The 13,450-nt window shown below is 41.3% G+C and overlaps 1 protein-coding gene across 2 annotated transcripts in view; it reads left to right on the top strand.

Moving 5' to 3' along the window:
- BMPER (BMP binding endothelial regulator) overlaps positions 1-13,450 on the top strand; it is a 260,391-nt gene that overhangs the window by 174,177 nt on the left and 72,764 nt on the right. For both annotated transcript variants that reach the window (XM_064487450.1, XM_010988075.3), the window contains exon 12: positions 9,265-9,594. In XM_064487450.1, the coding sequence (XP_064343520.1) occupies positions 9,265-9,594 (330 nt within the window). The remainder of the gene's footprint in view (positions 1-9,264; positions 9,595-13,450) is intronic.

The raw sequence follows: 13,450 nt of genomic DNA, 5'->3' as shown, positions 1-13,450 counted from the left end.
AACAAAGAATACAAATCCCAAACTCTGAAAATGAAAAGTATACTTTGTGGAAAAGCCTGTATAATAAATTACACATTACTCTATGCAAAGCTGAGGCAGGTTTATACCTCTCTGGAGGTCACATCTCCCACGAGTAAAATAAGAACAACAAAAATTGCTACTCTGCTGCCTCTACAATTGCTTCTATTACCAGCAGCGATTTATTGAATATAAATCCGTGTCAGGCATTGTGATAAACACTCTCCATGCATTCTGTCATTTAATCTCACAACAATCTGTGAAGTGGAAGCTATTATCCCCATTTTAGAAATGAGAGATCTGAGGGTCTGAGGAATTAGATAAGGTGAGGTCAGCTAATGCCTGGTCCATGAGACCCCAAAGCCGAAACTTTTAAGCACTATTGTGTGTTCTCTGTTGACTACATTATTCTTCATTTTGGAGGCTTGCCTCTGGATATATACAAAGTTTACCAATTTCTTTCCTCTATACATGATCAGGGTCTTCTATTTGAAAGCAGTTGTATTTCCTCACCTTTTAAAACCTTAGCTACGTTTCTGAGGTCCCTTAAACTCTTCAGTCTCTTGGGTTATAATACTTGAGTTCTAACCTTCCCTGGGAGTTTGGAGAAATGACTCATTAGCTGCACTCTGTAGTTCCCTTTGATGTGAAGTTCATATTGATGAATACTGTCCTCTTCTTCCTCATCGCAGTCCCCTTTTTGGTTAATACTCTCTGCCCCCAACCATTGCTCCCCTCCTCTGCTCCACACTTTCCTGTCTCTCTTCAGTACATACATCTGTTCTCCTTTCACTTGACACCTTTTAATCCTGTGAACTCACAGCTCTGCCTCCACGGTACCCCTTCTTTAGTTAACTCTCTCATTCTGGTTTCATATTGTCTGTACTTCCAGGTTCTTAATGTAGGACTTCTGGACAAGACGCTAATATGGTAGATCTCAGTGTCTCATTTTTTTGGAGACCACGTTCTTCTTTCACAATGTACTGTATTTGAATTTAACAGTTGCTACCTTTGATTCTCCAAATTATCTTGGTTGGGAGTTGGATGAAGAGATTAATGGCTGATTTCCAGCCCCTATCTGTTGACTGAATTCTGGCACCTCCTTTATCCCAGCTGCATAGGTTTTGAGTCTTAATGTTATTTCTCATACTTTTGGCATTTCTCTCCCATGTTGATCATCGGTCATCAAGTCTGGTTGCTTGTCTCTTTGCATTGTTTTTCTAATAAATAATTTCCTTTCCATTCCCACAGCAGCCAGACCCTCATCCTTTTGCCTGCAACTAACTTCTGTTTTTCCTTCCGTCAGCCCTTTCTGCATACCACTGTCAGACCCAAACTTGGCTTTCACAAGGACCTACACCAGCTTCCTGCACTGGTCTCTTGCAGAATTTCCCAAAGTTTGTTTTATAAAACGCTAGTGCTGAGGGACAGTAATGAGTAATATTTTTGAAACAAGATTCTGTGATTAAATACATTAGGGAAATGCTGGGTCAAGTAAACTTAGATATGTTTCCTCACTGCAGAGTTCTCAGAGCCCTTTCTATGCCAGCGTGCAGGGTAAACTTTCAGGAGGATGATGGAGTACGGGTACCTCCCGAACTAATTTGGGCTGCAAAGGTTTTTCTTATTTCTACTTATTTTGGCAGAGTCACAGGCAGGATTGATGTTTCAGAGGAAACAGGTTAAGAAATGTTGGTTCTTTGGACTACATTTAAACTTCTTGGGCTGGCAATAAATCTCAGGCCAATTTATTTATAGATGGCTTGAGTGTCTCACATCTCTCGGAGCAACTACCCGCTCTGGCAGATCTGTCTTCTGCTCTTCTTGCGCAAACTGCCTTCTTTTCCTTGCCCATGACTGTTAACATTCTTCTTTTGGCCTCGAGGCTTACTCCATTCTAGTCCCAAACTTACCTTGTATATGTCTTTCCTAGACCAACTCAGCTCACATTGTCTTTTCAACAAATTTCTGTTTTATGTGTATGTTACAGTCTTATTCAGTCCTATTTTAGCCAGCCTATTTGCTTGATTTGCATAGTTTTATCATAATAAAACTAACAATAACTACCGTCTGAGCATCTATTATGTTCTTAGCACTTTTGTGATCCTGTCTTTATCTTTATAATCACCCTGAAAGGTGGTGGTTCTTAGACACACTTTACAGGTGAACAAATTGAAGTTGTGTAGGTGGTGTGTGCATGATTTTGTAGTCACTGAGTGGCAAGACTGGGATTCAAACCCGGACTTTCTTCTCAGCAACATACTTAAAGTTCCCAGAGCTTTAAGGTGGCTTTAAAGCTAGAAGGTAGGTTAATTTAGAGACGTGAAACCTATCTCTTCAGCTCAGGTACACAGCTTTCTTTATTGATAAATAGCAATTTCTAGTTTAAAGAGACCAGACGTTTTGGGGTCAGGGCTTGGTTGATAGAGTGGCAAAAATGCTCATCTGTAACAAGTTTGTATTAACACTTGGTGAGTTTCCAGCATTCTGGAAGGTGTCCTGGAGGACATGGATTAAAAAGCTGATACAGACTCTGAGTTTAGGAACTTGCAATGTGGTTGGGGAGATGAAATGTAAACACCTTTAAATGAGAAAACCATATAATATAGTTTATAGTTAACTTCTAGATAGGTATTCTTAAACTGAAGTTCATGAACTCCTAAGAGGTCATTGATCAGTCTTGGGACAGTGTGTCTGTGAACCTCTACATTTGAGCCAGTATATTCATGTACACTTGGAAGGGTATCTACACATTTCTTCAGATTCCCAAAAAGCTCTGTAACCCAACTCGTTAACTCCGACTGCGTGGGATGCTGTAATACATAGAGTGTAAATGGAAACATCATGGCCAGGAAGGCACTGGCCTCAGAGCCACAGACACTGGGTTGGACTCTGTCTTTACTGCTGTTCTCTGGTTGACCATGAGCAACATGACAACCTCTTTAAACTCATTGCTAAGAAATTAAAAGAAGAATCAGAAAAGTAGTGAGGCTTAGAGGAGATAGTGAAACTATGGAAAGTATCTGGCATAAACTAGTCACTTTAGAATAGTCACATTGGCTTTTGCTAAATGTACTAGTTTCATTTTGCTGCAGATACAAACTTAGTATCTTAAAAACAGTACACATTTTGTTATCTTAATAAGTTCCGGAGATCAGAAGTTTGAAATGGATCTTAATCAGCCAAAATCAAGGTGTTGGCAGGGCCGCATTCCTTCTTGAGGCTCTGGGGGAGAATCCGTTTTCAAGCTTTGTCCAGCTTCTTAAGGCTGCCCGTGTTGTTTGATTCAAGGCCTCCTTCTGTCTTCAAAGCCGACAGTGGCAAATCAAGTCCTCATGCTGCATCACTGACACTCACTCTTCTGCCTTCCTCTTTCACTGTTAAGGATCCTCATGATAACGTTGGTCCTGCCTGGATTATCCAGGATAATTCCCCATCTCAGCTGAGTAACCACCTTAGTTCCATTTGCAGCCTTAACTCCTTGTTCTGCGAGCCTTCATTAATTATTCAATTAATTAATGGATTAAGCAAAATTCTATTTATTACCTGCCATAGGCCATTCATTACAATGAACTGTTTTAGTGAATTCAGTGTGGTCAGTTTATTTTTTTCCACCAAAATATATTCTTTAATTAATTAACCCATTTATTTAACAAATATTTGACACCTGACCAGGCATGTCTGTGAGTAATGCACAGATAAGTCTGTTTATCATATTTATATCTATAAATACAGATCCTCCAATATACAAGGCAGCCTGCCAGGCACTAAGAAATACACACAAAATTTACATATAAGGAGTTTAATGCCTGGTTTAGGAGTTAAGGATACGTTATGACTAAAAGCTAGGGTAGAAAGTGATTTATCATGAGTGTGCTGTGGGCTTGGTGACCATATTTTTAACCCTCAAACTGAAAAACCTAGTGTGACTAGAGGAGAGAGTATTTGAAATGAAGTCTGTCCCAGAAAATCTGAGCTCTGTGGTCAGTTTTGTTCTGGGGATTTAAAGGAAAGAGCAGTGACTTTGGCTGAGGCACTGGGAAAGTCGGCAGCTGGGGAGCTGGCACGGGAGACTGGAGCTGAAGGACTCCTGTGCCATAAACTGTGAAGTTCAGGCCACTGTTCGAGCCAAGGTGAGAGGTGAGAAGCCCTGGGCTCAGGTGGGGAGGCTGTAGGACATCAGCAGGGCTTTAGGGTGAAATTTAGTTTAGGTTCGATCTCGAAGGTGGTGATGCTTCCTTTGCTCTGCTGTTGAAGTTGGTGAGTACAGGAGGTTATGGAAAACATGTGGAAAGAAACTTATATTCTTAACAGTATCCCTACCAAACCTTTTCTTTTCTTTTCTTTTTTCTTCTCTCTCTCTCTCTCTCTCTATTTCTTCCTTCCTTCCTTTCTTTTTAAATATTAGCTTCTGGTGCCTATGCAACTTTTTTAAAAAATCAGTTTTTATATGTAGATTTGTAAGTATATCTGGTGGAGAGAGATCCACTATGCCTTCCCCCCACATTCACACAGTAAAATCAGATTAAGTTCTTGATTTAAGAAGCCAAGGGTGTATTAGTTTCTGGTGTACAGCATAGTGAACACTGTAAATTAACTGCACTTTGGCTTAAAAAGACAGAGATTGGGGAAAAAAAGAGAGGGGGGTGGAAAAAGGAAGCCAAGGGTGTAAAATCTTAAAGGAATCCAGGTGCCCCTTGGTGGAACTTCTGTCGGCTTTCAGGTCCCCTGGGGGCAACAGCCGCCTCTGAGCGAGGCCAGAGCCTCCTGTGCGGAGAAGTTCGGTTCCTGCTGGGTCACACACAGCCTGTTTATATTGGAAGCTTACGTCATGTTCAGGAAGAGCCTCGACCAACTGCATAAGGGCTTGTGTTAAGAGCAATGTTTCTAATCCCAGCCTTTCCTGGTTCTTGACTCAAACTTGGCATCATCACGACTCCCAGCCACCTGGGGTTCTCAGGAGCCCCTGCATGACCCAGTGACCCTGGTGTCCCACAGGGCCTGTTTCACGGCAGTTTGTGTTGAGGAAAGCTTAAAGCCATATTTTTTATTTGATAGACTTCCTCGTGGTTAGAACACTGCTCCAGAAACGTCCTGATCTGTGTGGTGGTGTGGTACGATGAGTTAGAGAGATGGTCCTCTTTGCAGAAGTAATGGACTGAGGGTGAAAGTCACTTTCTTTGTCTTCAAAGTGATCTTAATGACTGGGGGAATCTTACATTAAGTGAAGAGGAAATAAAATTTCATGTACAGGATAATCTTAATTATGTTAAAATACATGCACACACAGGCACCCCCCCCCCAAATTATTATTAAACGGATTATTTCTTGGTGGTGGAACCATGAGTGATGCTTTTTTTCTTATGCTTTTCTGTTTTTGTTTGTTGTGTTTTGGGGGGAGGAGATTAGAGTCTCCTCAGTTTCTCTTATTTTCCTTATGACATGAAGTTGTATAATTTTCCCTTAATTTTCTTTGACGGATATTTGGAGAATAATCACTGCTCGCAGAAGGAAGGCATTTTATTAGAATAAATATACCCATGGCAGAAATAAATGTACCTGATGAGATTAAGAGAAAAACATTGGAATTATGTTTTCAGAAGCAGCCCGAATCTCTCAATTCTCATAGCAGTCTTATTAAAGCACATAACATCAAAGCAAAATGTTTTCATGCAGTTATTTTTAACTTTTGAAAACAAATGTCCTTATTCCAAGAGTATACGTAGCATTTGTAAATAATAACATGTACATGTAAATAATAATGTATATACACAGAAACAAGAAAGAGGAAAATAAATGTCACACATAATTCCATTTCCTAAGAGGAAAAAATATCCTTAATATTTGGGTTTCTACACTTCTCATCCTTTTTCCCCCAATGCCTAGACGTTGTATACATTTTACTGAACATAAACTGAAACAAAAATGACGTCTGATGATTGGACTTAAAGGACTATGAAAAAACACACCACTGCTTGTAAACTGGCATTTTTCTCTCTGTCCTCCAACTGAAGCATATTCAAGCAAGGTTAGTTATAGAATGGGCTGTTTATTCAGCTCCAGTGATCACTCCAGTCTTTCCAGAAGAGTGTGACCAGACATCTGGACGTCTTGGACTGCGTCTCCTTTCACCAGGTCTGCTGAACAAAAATTACAGGAGGATACAGTGTTCATGTTTGTCCCCCAAGTGTTTCTCCAGTTTTTCCCTTTTCAGCGAAGCAGATTTGTGTGACCCTGAGCTTCTCAGTTTCAGTTGTTCTCCAGCACACATTTTCGCTGCTCCTGCAGGACTGGGCATAGGGACCTTGAGGAGCCAAGAAAAAGGGCCAAGGTTTCAAAATTATTTTAGTTTGTGATGCACACATCCCAAATGCAACACGTAGTTCTCAGGCATCTTCCTCGTCATGAAATTTTGTTGGCTTCTTCTGTATTGCTGTTACACGAAAAATCATCCTGATCTCCAAACCCTTCTCTTCCACAAGTTAGGGACTCTTGAAAAACGTCTTTCCTGACAGCCCTGCTCACACACGATTTCCCTTGCCCGGTACCCCTGGATGTCCCGCACTGCTTCCTGTGTGGTTACGAGCAAGCTGAGGTTTCCCAGGGCCCAGGGCTGCTATACTAAGGCAGTATATTTTCTGATGCTTCTTTGAGGATTTGCTTTGTCACATAGTTGACCGTATCTACAGGTACCCACATTTTGACTCGTAAAAATAAAACATGAAGACAACAAAAACGAAAACAGACATGCATAAGGCAGAAAGGAAAAAAAATCACTCATGGCTCTACCACCAAGAAATAACCACAGCTTATAATTTGGTGGTATGTGTGTGTTTGAGTATTTATCTTAACACAGTCAAGATTATCCTATAGATAGAATTTTGTTTCCTGTTGGCATGAGCATTTCTTCAGTCATGAACATCATCAACAAACTTTTTCAGTGACTACCTAATAGTTCATTTTCTGGATATACCACCAAGTGCTTAGCTGTTTGTTTAACATTAGCAGACAGTCTAAATATCCATTTTCTTATAATGTGTCCATGATCTGTAGTGCTAAGGTATGTAGTGAATTCTTGGCAAATGTTAGCGATGACTGTTTTTGTTAATGATAGTTTTGATGCAGTTGGTGTCATCACCGCTAGAGAAGTTGTATGTTGTCCTCTGCAGACTCCGGGCAGAAGATGCAGGCATTGCCTGTGCCTGCTCACAGCTGAGAGAGGATTTCCAAGGAGTATAATTTCAACTCCTTCATTTGTGCCTGGGATGAGGTCCTTCTGTTACAAGCTCAAAAGCTCAAAAACTTTGATTGATTCTGGGTTTTTTGCCGAGTATGTGGAGTTTAAAACTCTGAAGAACCCTGGCTTGAATTTGGTGCATCTGGTGGTCAGGTTAACATTTAGTCCTTCCGTGGCAGGTGGTAGTATTAACTCTGAACTGTAATTCTCCTGGTGCACCCTGGGGTGTCCCAAAGGACTGCCTTGCTCCTTGTCAGCCAAAAAGCACCGTTTTCATGCCAGGGAGGGATTCTGCTTGTCAGAATGGGGGCGGGGAGAGGGAATGGGTGATGGGACAATTTTGAAAGTAATCACTTGGAGAAAAAACTAGAAAGTGCAGTCTTGGGTGGTTAGCTGGGTGGGGACACTCGGGGGGATGTAGTTAGCTAGGTGGGGACACTCGGGGGGATGTAAGATTAGGAAGGTGGAGCTAGGACATAATATGAAGCAACAAACAGTAAAATTGGAGTCACATGAAAAAAAAAACCAACCATGAAGGTTAAGGAAGGAATAGAAATGGAGGGTGAATTAAATTGTTAGTGCTGAGGTTTCAGAGCTTTCTCTCCAACCCATTTCTTCCACCCTCCTCCCCCAACTAGAGCCTTTTATATATTCTTTAAAGTATTTGTTCACTGAATCTATCCTGCAAACCAGAAACTCTCTTTTGTTGAGTCTCTATTAAATGTTGACAAGGAAAGCTAACTTAGAACAAGTTATTAACTTATTAAATTCCAAATACATGTGATTTAGATGGAGCCATATGAAACTGACACACAAAATGACATAATGTATCATAACATAAAACAACAATACTCTCCAAACACTTTAGAAATTAAAAGCAAATGTTTGCCTTGGATCCCATTGGTCCTATCAGATCATTGGCACATCCTTCCTCTCTCTCGATGCTCTATTCTTCCCCGACATACTCAGAGCAATTACTTATAGGAAAGTTTCACATTCTTGACCTGTTCTAGTGCTGCCTGAAAATTGCTTTTTTATGATAGTTCTTTCATCATGTGGGCTAATTTCTCTAAGTGAATTTCTCATTTTCTGGTTGTTCACCCCTTCTTAAAAAAAAACAGATAAAATATCTTTGCATGCAGAACAAATAAATGCCAAATTTTGTTTTTAAAAAAGAAACAATACTTAATTTTCTCTAAAAACCTTTGAAATACTCCAGTGTAAAACTTTACCTGGGTATCGTAAGTATTTGAATTAATGGTATTTTGAAATGATAAATTCATTGGAATTTCTTTAACTTACCAAATGCTGGGTTTTACAATTTATCTTTTTTTATCTAACTTTAGATTTTGATACACAGATCAAACTATAGGAGCCTTGTATTTCTAAATAAAACACCCAGAGACTATCAGTTTTATTGGTATTTTGGTTCCCAAAAGTTTAAACATGTATCTGTTTGGCAATTCTGTTTATCTGGCCTTAAAAATACATGAGTACTGAATATAATACATTTGTTTAAACCATGAATAACATTTAGAATACCGTGTTTCCAAATGTTTTGAATCAGTTAAATGGAAATAATACCAATGCTTTGGTGTATTGTCATTTATGTTGCTCTCTTTTATTTATTCTCCGTTCTTGTTTATATGGTTATGGAATTAAGTCAGTTCTATTTACAAAATTATCCTAGTTTCATTTCTCTGTCCTTGACATTAAGACCACAGAAGCATATTGAGATTCTCAAATAGAGATGCCTTAAAAAATTCAGGAGTATTATAAGTAACTTTTAAATGTACAAGCACCAGAAGTGTTACATGTCCTATGAGATTTGGTACAAACTTTTAAAACAACTAATCTTTTTTTTTAAGTTGATTTTCCTTAGTGCAGCTCTGCTCAGTCCCTCCCTTACCTGCCAGCTGCCCCTGTCAGGTTTATTGCAGGGACCCCTGATTTCTCTTTGAATCCCTCGCTCGGTTTATGACCTGCTTTTGTCTCTCACTCATCCGCAGAGCCCGGCGTTTGCACGGTATTCGGAGATCCCCACTACAACACTTTTGACGGACGGACATTTAACTTTCAGGGGACGTGTCAGTACGTTTTGACAAAAGACTGCTCCTCCCCTGCCTCGCCCTTTCAGGTGCTGGTGAAGAACGATGCACGCAGGACCCGCTCCTTCTCCTGGACCAAGTCAGTGGACCTGGTGCTGGGCACCAGCACTGTCAGCCTCCAGCAGCACCTGACCGTGCGCTGGAACGGCTCGCGCATCGCGCTGCCCTGCCAGGCGCCGCAGTTTCACATCGACCTGGATGGCTACCTCTTGAAAGTGACGACCAAAGCAGGTGGGCTTCCAGAAGCACGGGGCTTCTGTGTCTCTCCGGCCCTTCCCTCTGTCTCACCCTCTTGGGCTCAGGAGCTACAGCTGCTTCTCCTCCTCCACGGAGGAAAACCAGAGGCAGAGAAGTGTTCCATCTGTAGGCATTGTCTCATCCGCACTCACTGGAGCTTTGAAGGGGGATCCCAGAGATGGCACAAAATAGCTGAAGAAATTTGCACACTGGGGAGCCTTGCAATCCAACGCGAGTCTCACCAGTCTTGCAATCTGTCCCCATCCAGTGCTTTTCCATCCTCATTCCAAAAATAGCAGTTGTGCTCTCCGAATAACCCCTTTCCTATGTTTTGTTGCTATTTGAGGTCATTGATGTCCAGCTTGGAATTGTCAGTGTCCTTCCCAGCTTAGCCAGTAATGTGCAGTTTCACATCTGGGAGAAAGACTGTTTCCTTGTTAGCATCTGTCCAAGAAGGAGGGATTCCTCAAAAGCAAACCGCAAACGTGTGGGTGTACAGATGGGAGTGTGGATGATGGACTGTATGACCAGCAGTCCTGGCCGTTCTTGACCCTGGAGAAGGATGCTCATGCGTTGAGGGCTAGAACCATTGGCTCCTGCTGGAGGACACTTAAGGATGCTTGCTCTGAAAGCATCCCCCAGCCTTGGGCACATGGAGCTGGCTGCTGAGGCCTTTTCTCAGCATCACATGTTGCCTGAGGCTTGCTGGACTCTGTGTTTCCATGCTGTGGGCAGATCCATTTCCTCTAGGCCAAACTGTTCATGGTTGCTAGTAGGTTACCCCTAGGGGTTCAGTGAGGCTTAAATTCTTGTCTGTGAGGTGCTGCCTAAGAGAGACATCTTAGAAGCAGGACTCAGTCTTTCAGTATCAGCCTTGAAGAATGAATTCAGCTCGTTCACACATTTTATTATATCATGTATGGTTCCTTCCATGCTGCCTTTGGTTAATGCATATTGTTTGTCAATTGGATAATGAATTGCATGTTTTCCTGACCGATGCTGTTTCTTTAAGCATGATACTTGAGGAAATCAACATCTTTCTTGCTTTTTGCATTGATGAGAGTTTAACAGTGTAAAAGCATCAGCTGGGTTCCAGGTTCTTTAGCTAATATGGACCCGAAAAGGAAACAATTGATAAAGGAGGCACTTCTGAGGGACTATAGTGACTGTTCTCCGGAGCACCTTCAGAACCCGGCTAATTGTTTCCATTCAAGCCAGAATGTAGGTGGCAAATTGATTTGAGCCCATGGAATGCCAGCTCAGCTAAACAAAGGCAGGAAGCCAAGGAGAAGCCTGGGAGCTTTTATTTAGAGAGTATAACATGGTTTCAGTGAGAAATGTTACATATTAATGTATTGGAACATTCTATAAAGAAGGAAAGATTCCCATTATTCACTTTGAACGCGGTAGATGTGAAAAGCTCCATTCATTCAACTTTAAAGGGATTAGTCCATCCCAGAAGTTCAGACACCTGTTGTTGTATTCAAATAACGTGCCACTCTGCACATGCAGCCCTTGGCTCATTCCTTAGAAGGAGGCAACAGTTTTTGGCTCCATGAAAAAGGTACACGAAACGATCCGTTATTACACAGTACTAATTAGAGGAACCTTGCTTATCCATTTGCAAGCCAGCTAGACACAATGGAGTCTACTGATATGGAAATTATTACACAGCCTATCACCACAGCCTAGTTCTCAAAGGGATTCTGGATGCTCGAAGATTCCTAACATTCGAGGAAGTCTGATACTGTTGCTCTCACAGCTGCCAGTGCCTTATGGGATAAGGGCGCTCCTTGTAAGGATTTCACATGGTGTAAAAATGAGCAAAGGATGAGACTGCTAAGAAAATAGTAAATGATCATAATTAGACAAATACCATAATTAGATTAGTGAATTTAAGTCTCCTAGACCTTGAACTCAGGTTTACAATTTCTTTTCTTTTTCCTTCTCTCTTGCCACAATGGAAATAATTTATGTGGTTCCCTTAATACCCAGCTGAACAATTTCCTGTAGCACGCGAAGTGCACCAGCTTTCTGCTTCCCACGGAAGAACTGTTTATTTCTCTGGGCAGTAAACTTGCTTTGAAATTATCCTTTGAGTGGAGCAATTCCATTTCCAGACAATGGTCTTTTCCACCCTGGTCCACCTATCTCAGTGTATACTACCCTTTAGGGAGATTTTCTTTTTATCACCTATTGATTGTCTATCTCAAATATCCCAGTATACCCTTTGAGTGTTCTCCATCCATAATTGTTTTGTGTTTTTTTATAAGCTCGTGATCAAAGGGTACTTTCTTCAAAATAGCAGCTTAAATCAAGCCTGCAGCTGGAGGATAGGAGTCGGGGAGGAAGGACGATTTGCCCCTGTGGCTTATAGACTCAGCACTTCATGATGGAATCATTTGGCAGTGAAGCACAGGTGGCCGTGTGGCTTGGGTGGAATTAGGCTGTAGCTGTTTACCTAATAACAACTGGGGTAGTAAGAAGGCACCAGGCAGGGCTTAGTAGTTTGAGAAAGCACTCTCACCCCCATCACAGCCCCCGCACCCCAACTCCCGGCACTTAGCAGATAATTCAAAAATATTTCCTTTCTGCCATCTGTTCACTTCATCAACTCCACCTGAAAGAGTTACGTCAGATCCACCTGAAAGCATTAACACGTGGGAGTGTGGCTTTTTATTTTACTTTTGCTAGAGCTCTGTACTTGACGAACCTGGAGAATATATTTTTCTTTTTTTCTTTGGCGTAAGCTTTGAACAGAAAAACTGTCCCTATGGTATGTCTACAGATCCTGCACCTCCTCTCTCTTTTAAAAGCAGACTGCAGCAAGAGCAATGACAGCAATGCAGAAACAAAGAGACACAAAACAGACAACCCCCAAATAAAAGAACAACAGCTCCCCGACCAAGAAACAAACAAAACAACAACCGAAAACCAGAAGTAGTGTCTGGAGCTGGGTCACACCTTTGAAGGGCGAAAAACAAGTTGGTAAAACATTCACTGGTGAGAAGGGAAAATTGGAAGGCTCTTCATACGGTGGAAGGAATGTGGCCGCTGCTCACATCCCAGATGAGACATGTGCTTCAGCTCTGGCCTCTAACTCTGCCAGTGATTTCTACAAATGTCCCATGCAGAGAATTGGGAAACTCATCCCAGCTGCAGAAAGGGCTAACCCCAACCTCTAAGCGCTTCCACGATGTTTTCATCTCATAAGATGCCTATTTAAAAATATCTTTTGGAAGAGCAGGTTTTTTTTTTCCCAGTTACGACTTATAAATTTTTTGCCTGTCACTAATGTAATTTACTTTGCATGGACTTTACTCATGCTGAGGGTAAAAATAATCGTGCAAACACACACACACACATGCACATGTGTATATATATATACAGCACTAGACAAAGGCATCTGTCATCAAATAAGCCATCCTTCCACAAACTGAAGCCCAGCATTGTTCGGTGAAAATTCTCTTAATAGAATAGTAACAAAGAAAAGAGGAGGAAAGGAGAGTGAATTACAAATGATTCTCCTACTTTGGGGACCATGTTTCATGAAAGAGATGTCTAGAGTCTTGAGAGAAGAGTTTATTAAAAACACAATGGGTCTGCATCTTCCCAAGCATGCCTGGACCAGCAGTCCATTGCAAAGAAAGAATGATTGGCTTGTTCACTGTGAGTTGAGTTCCCATGAACTCAGTTGCCCAAAGTCTCAAATTTATTATGTCACTGCCAGTAATTTTGTTGGAGCTCCTTTGGATGTAAATTCTCAACCAATGTGGCATTTGGAAGAATAGCATTTGCCTGCTGTCTAGGAAAGAGATTTGTAGTCTGGAAAATTTTACAATGTGGAGAA

Source organism: Camelus dromedarius, chromosome 7 (assembly GCF_036321535.1).
Source record: "Camelus dromedarius isolate mCamDro1 chromosome 7, mCamDro1.pat, whole genome shotgun sequence".
In the NCBI taxonomy this organism is placed as follows: Eukaryota; Metazoa; Chordata; class Mammalia; order Artiodactyla; family Camelidae; genus Camelus; species Camelus dromedarius.
Note: the sequence above shows the minus strand (reverse complement) of the source record. Positions and strands in the feature narration are given on the sequence as shown.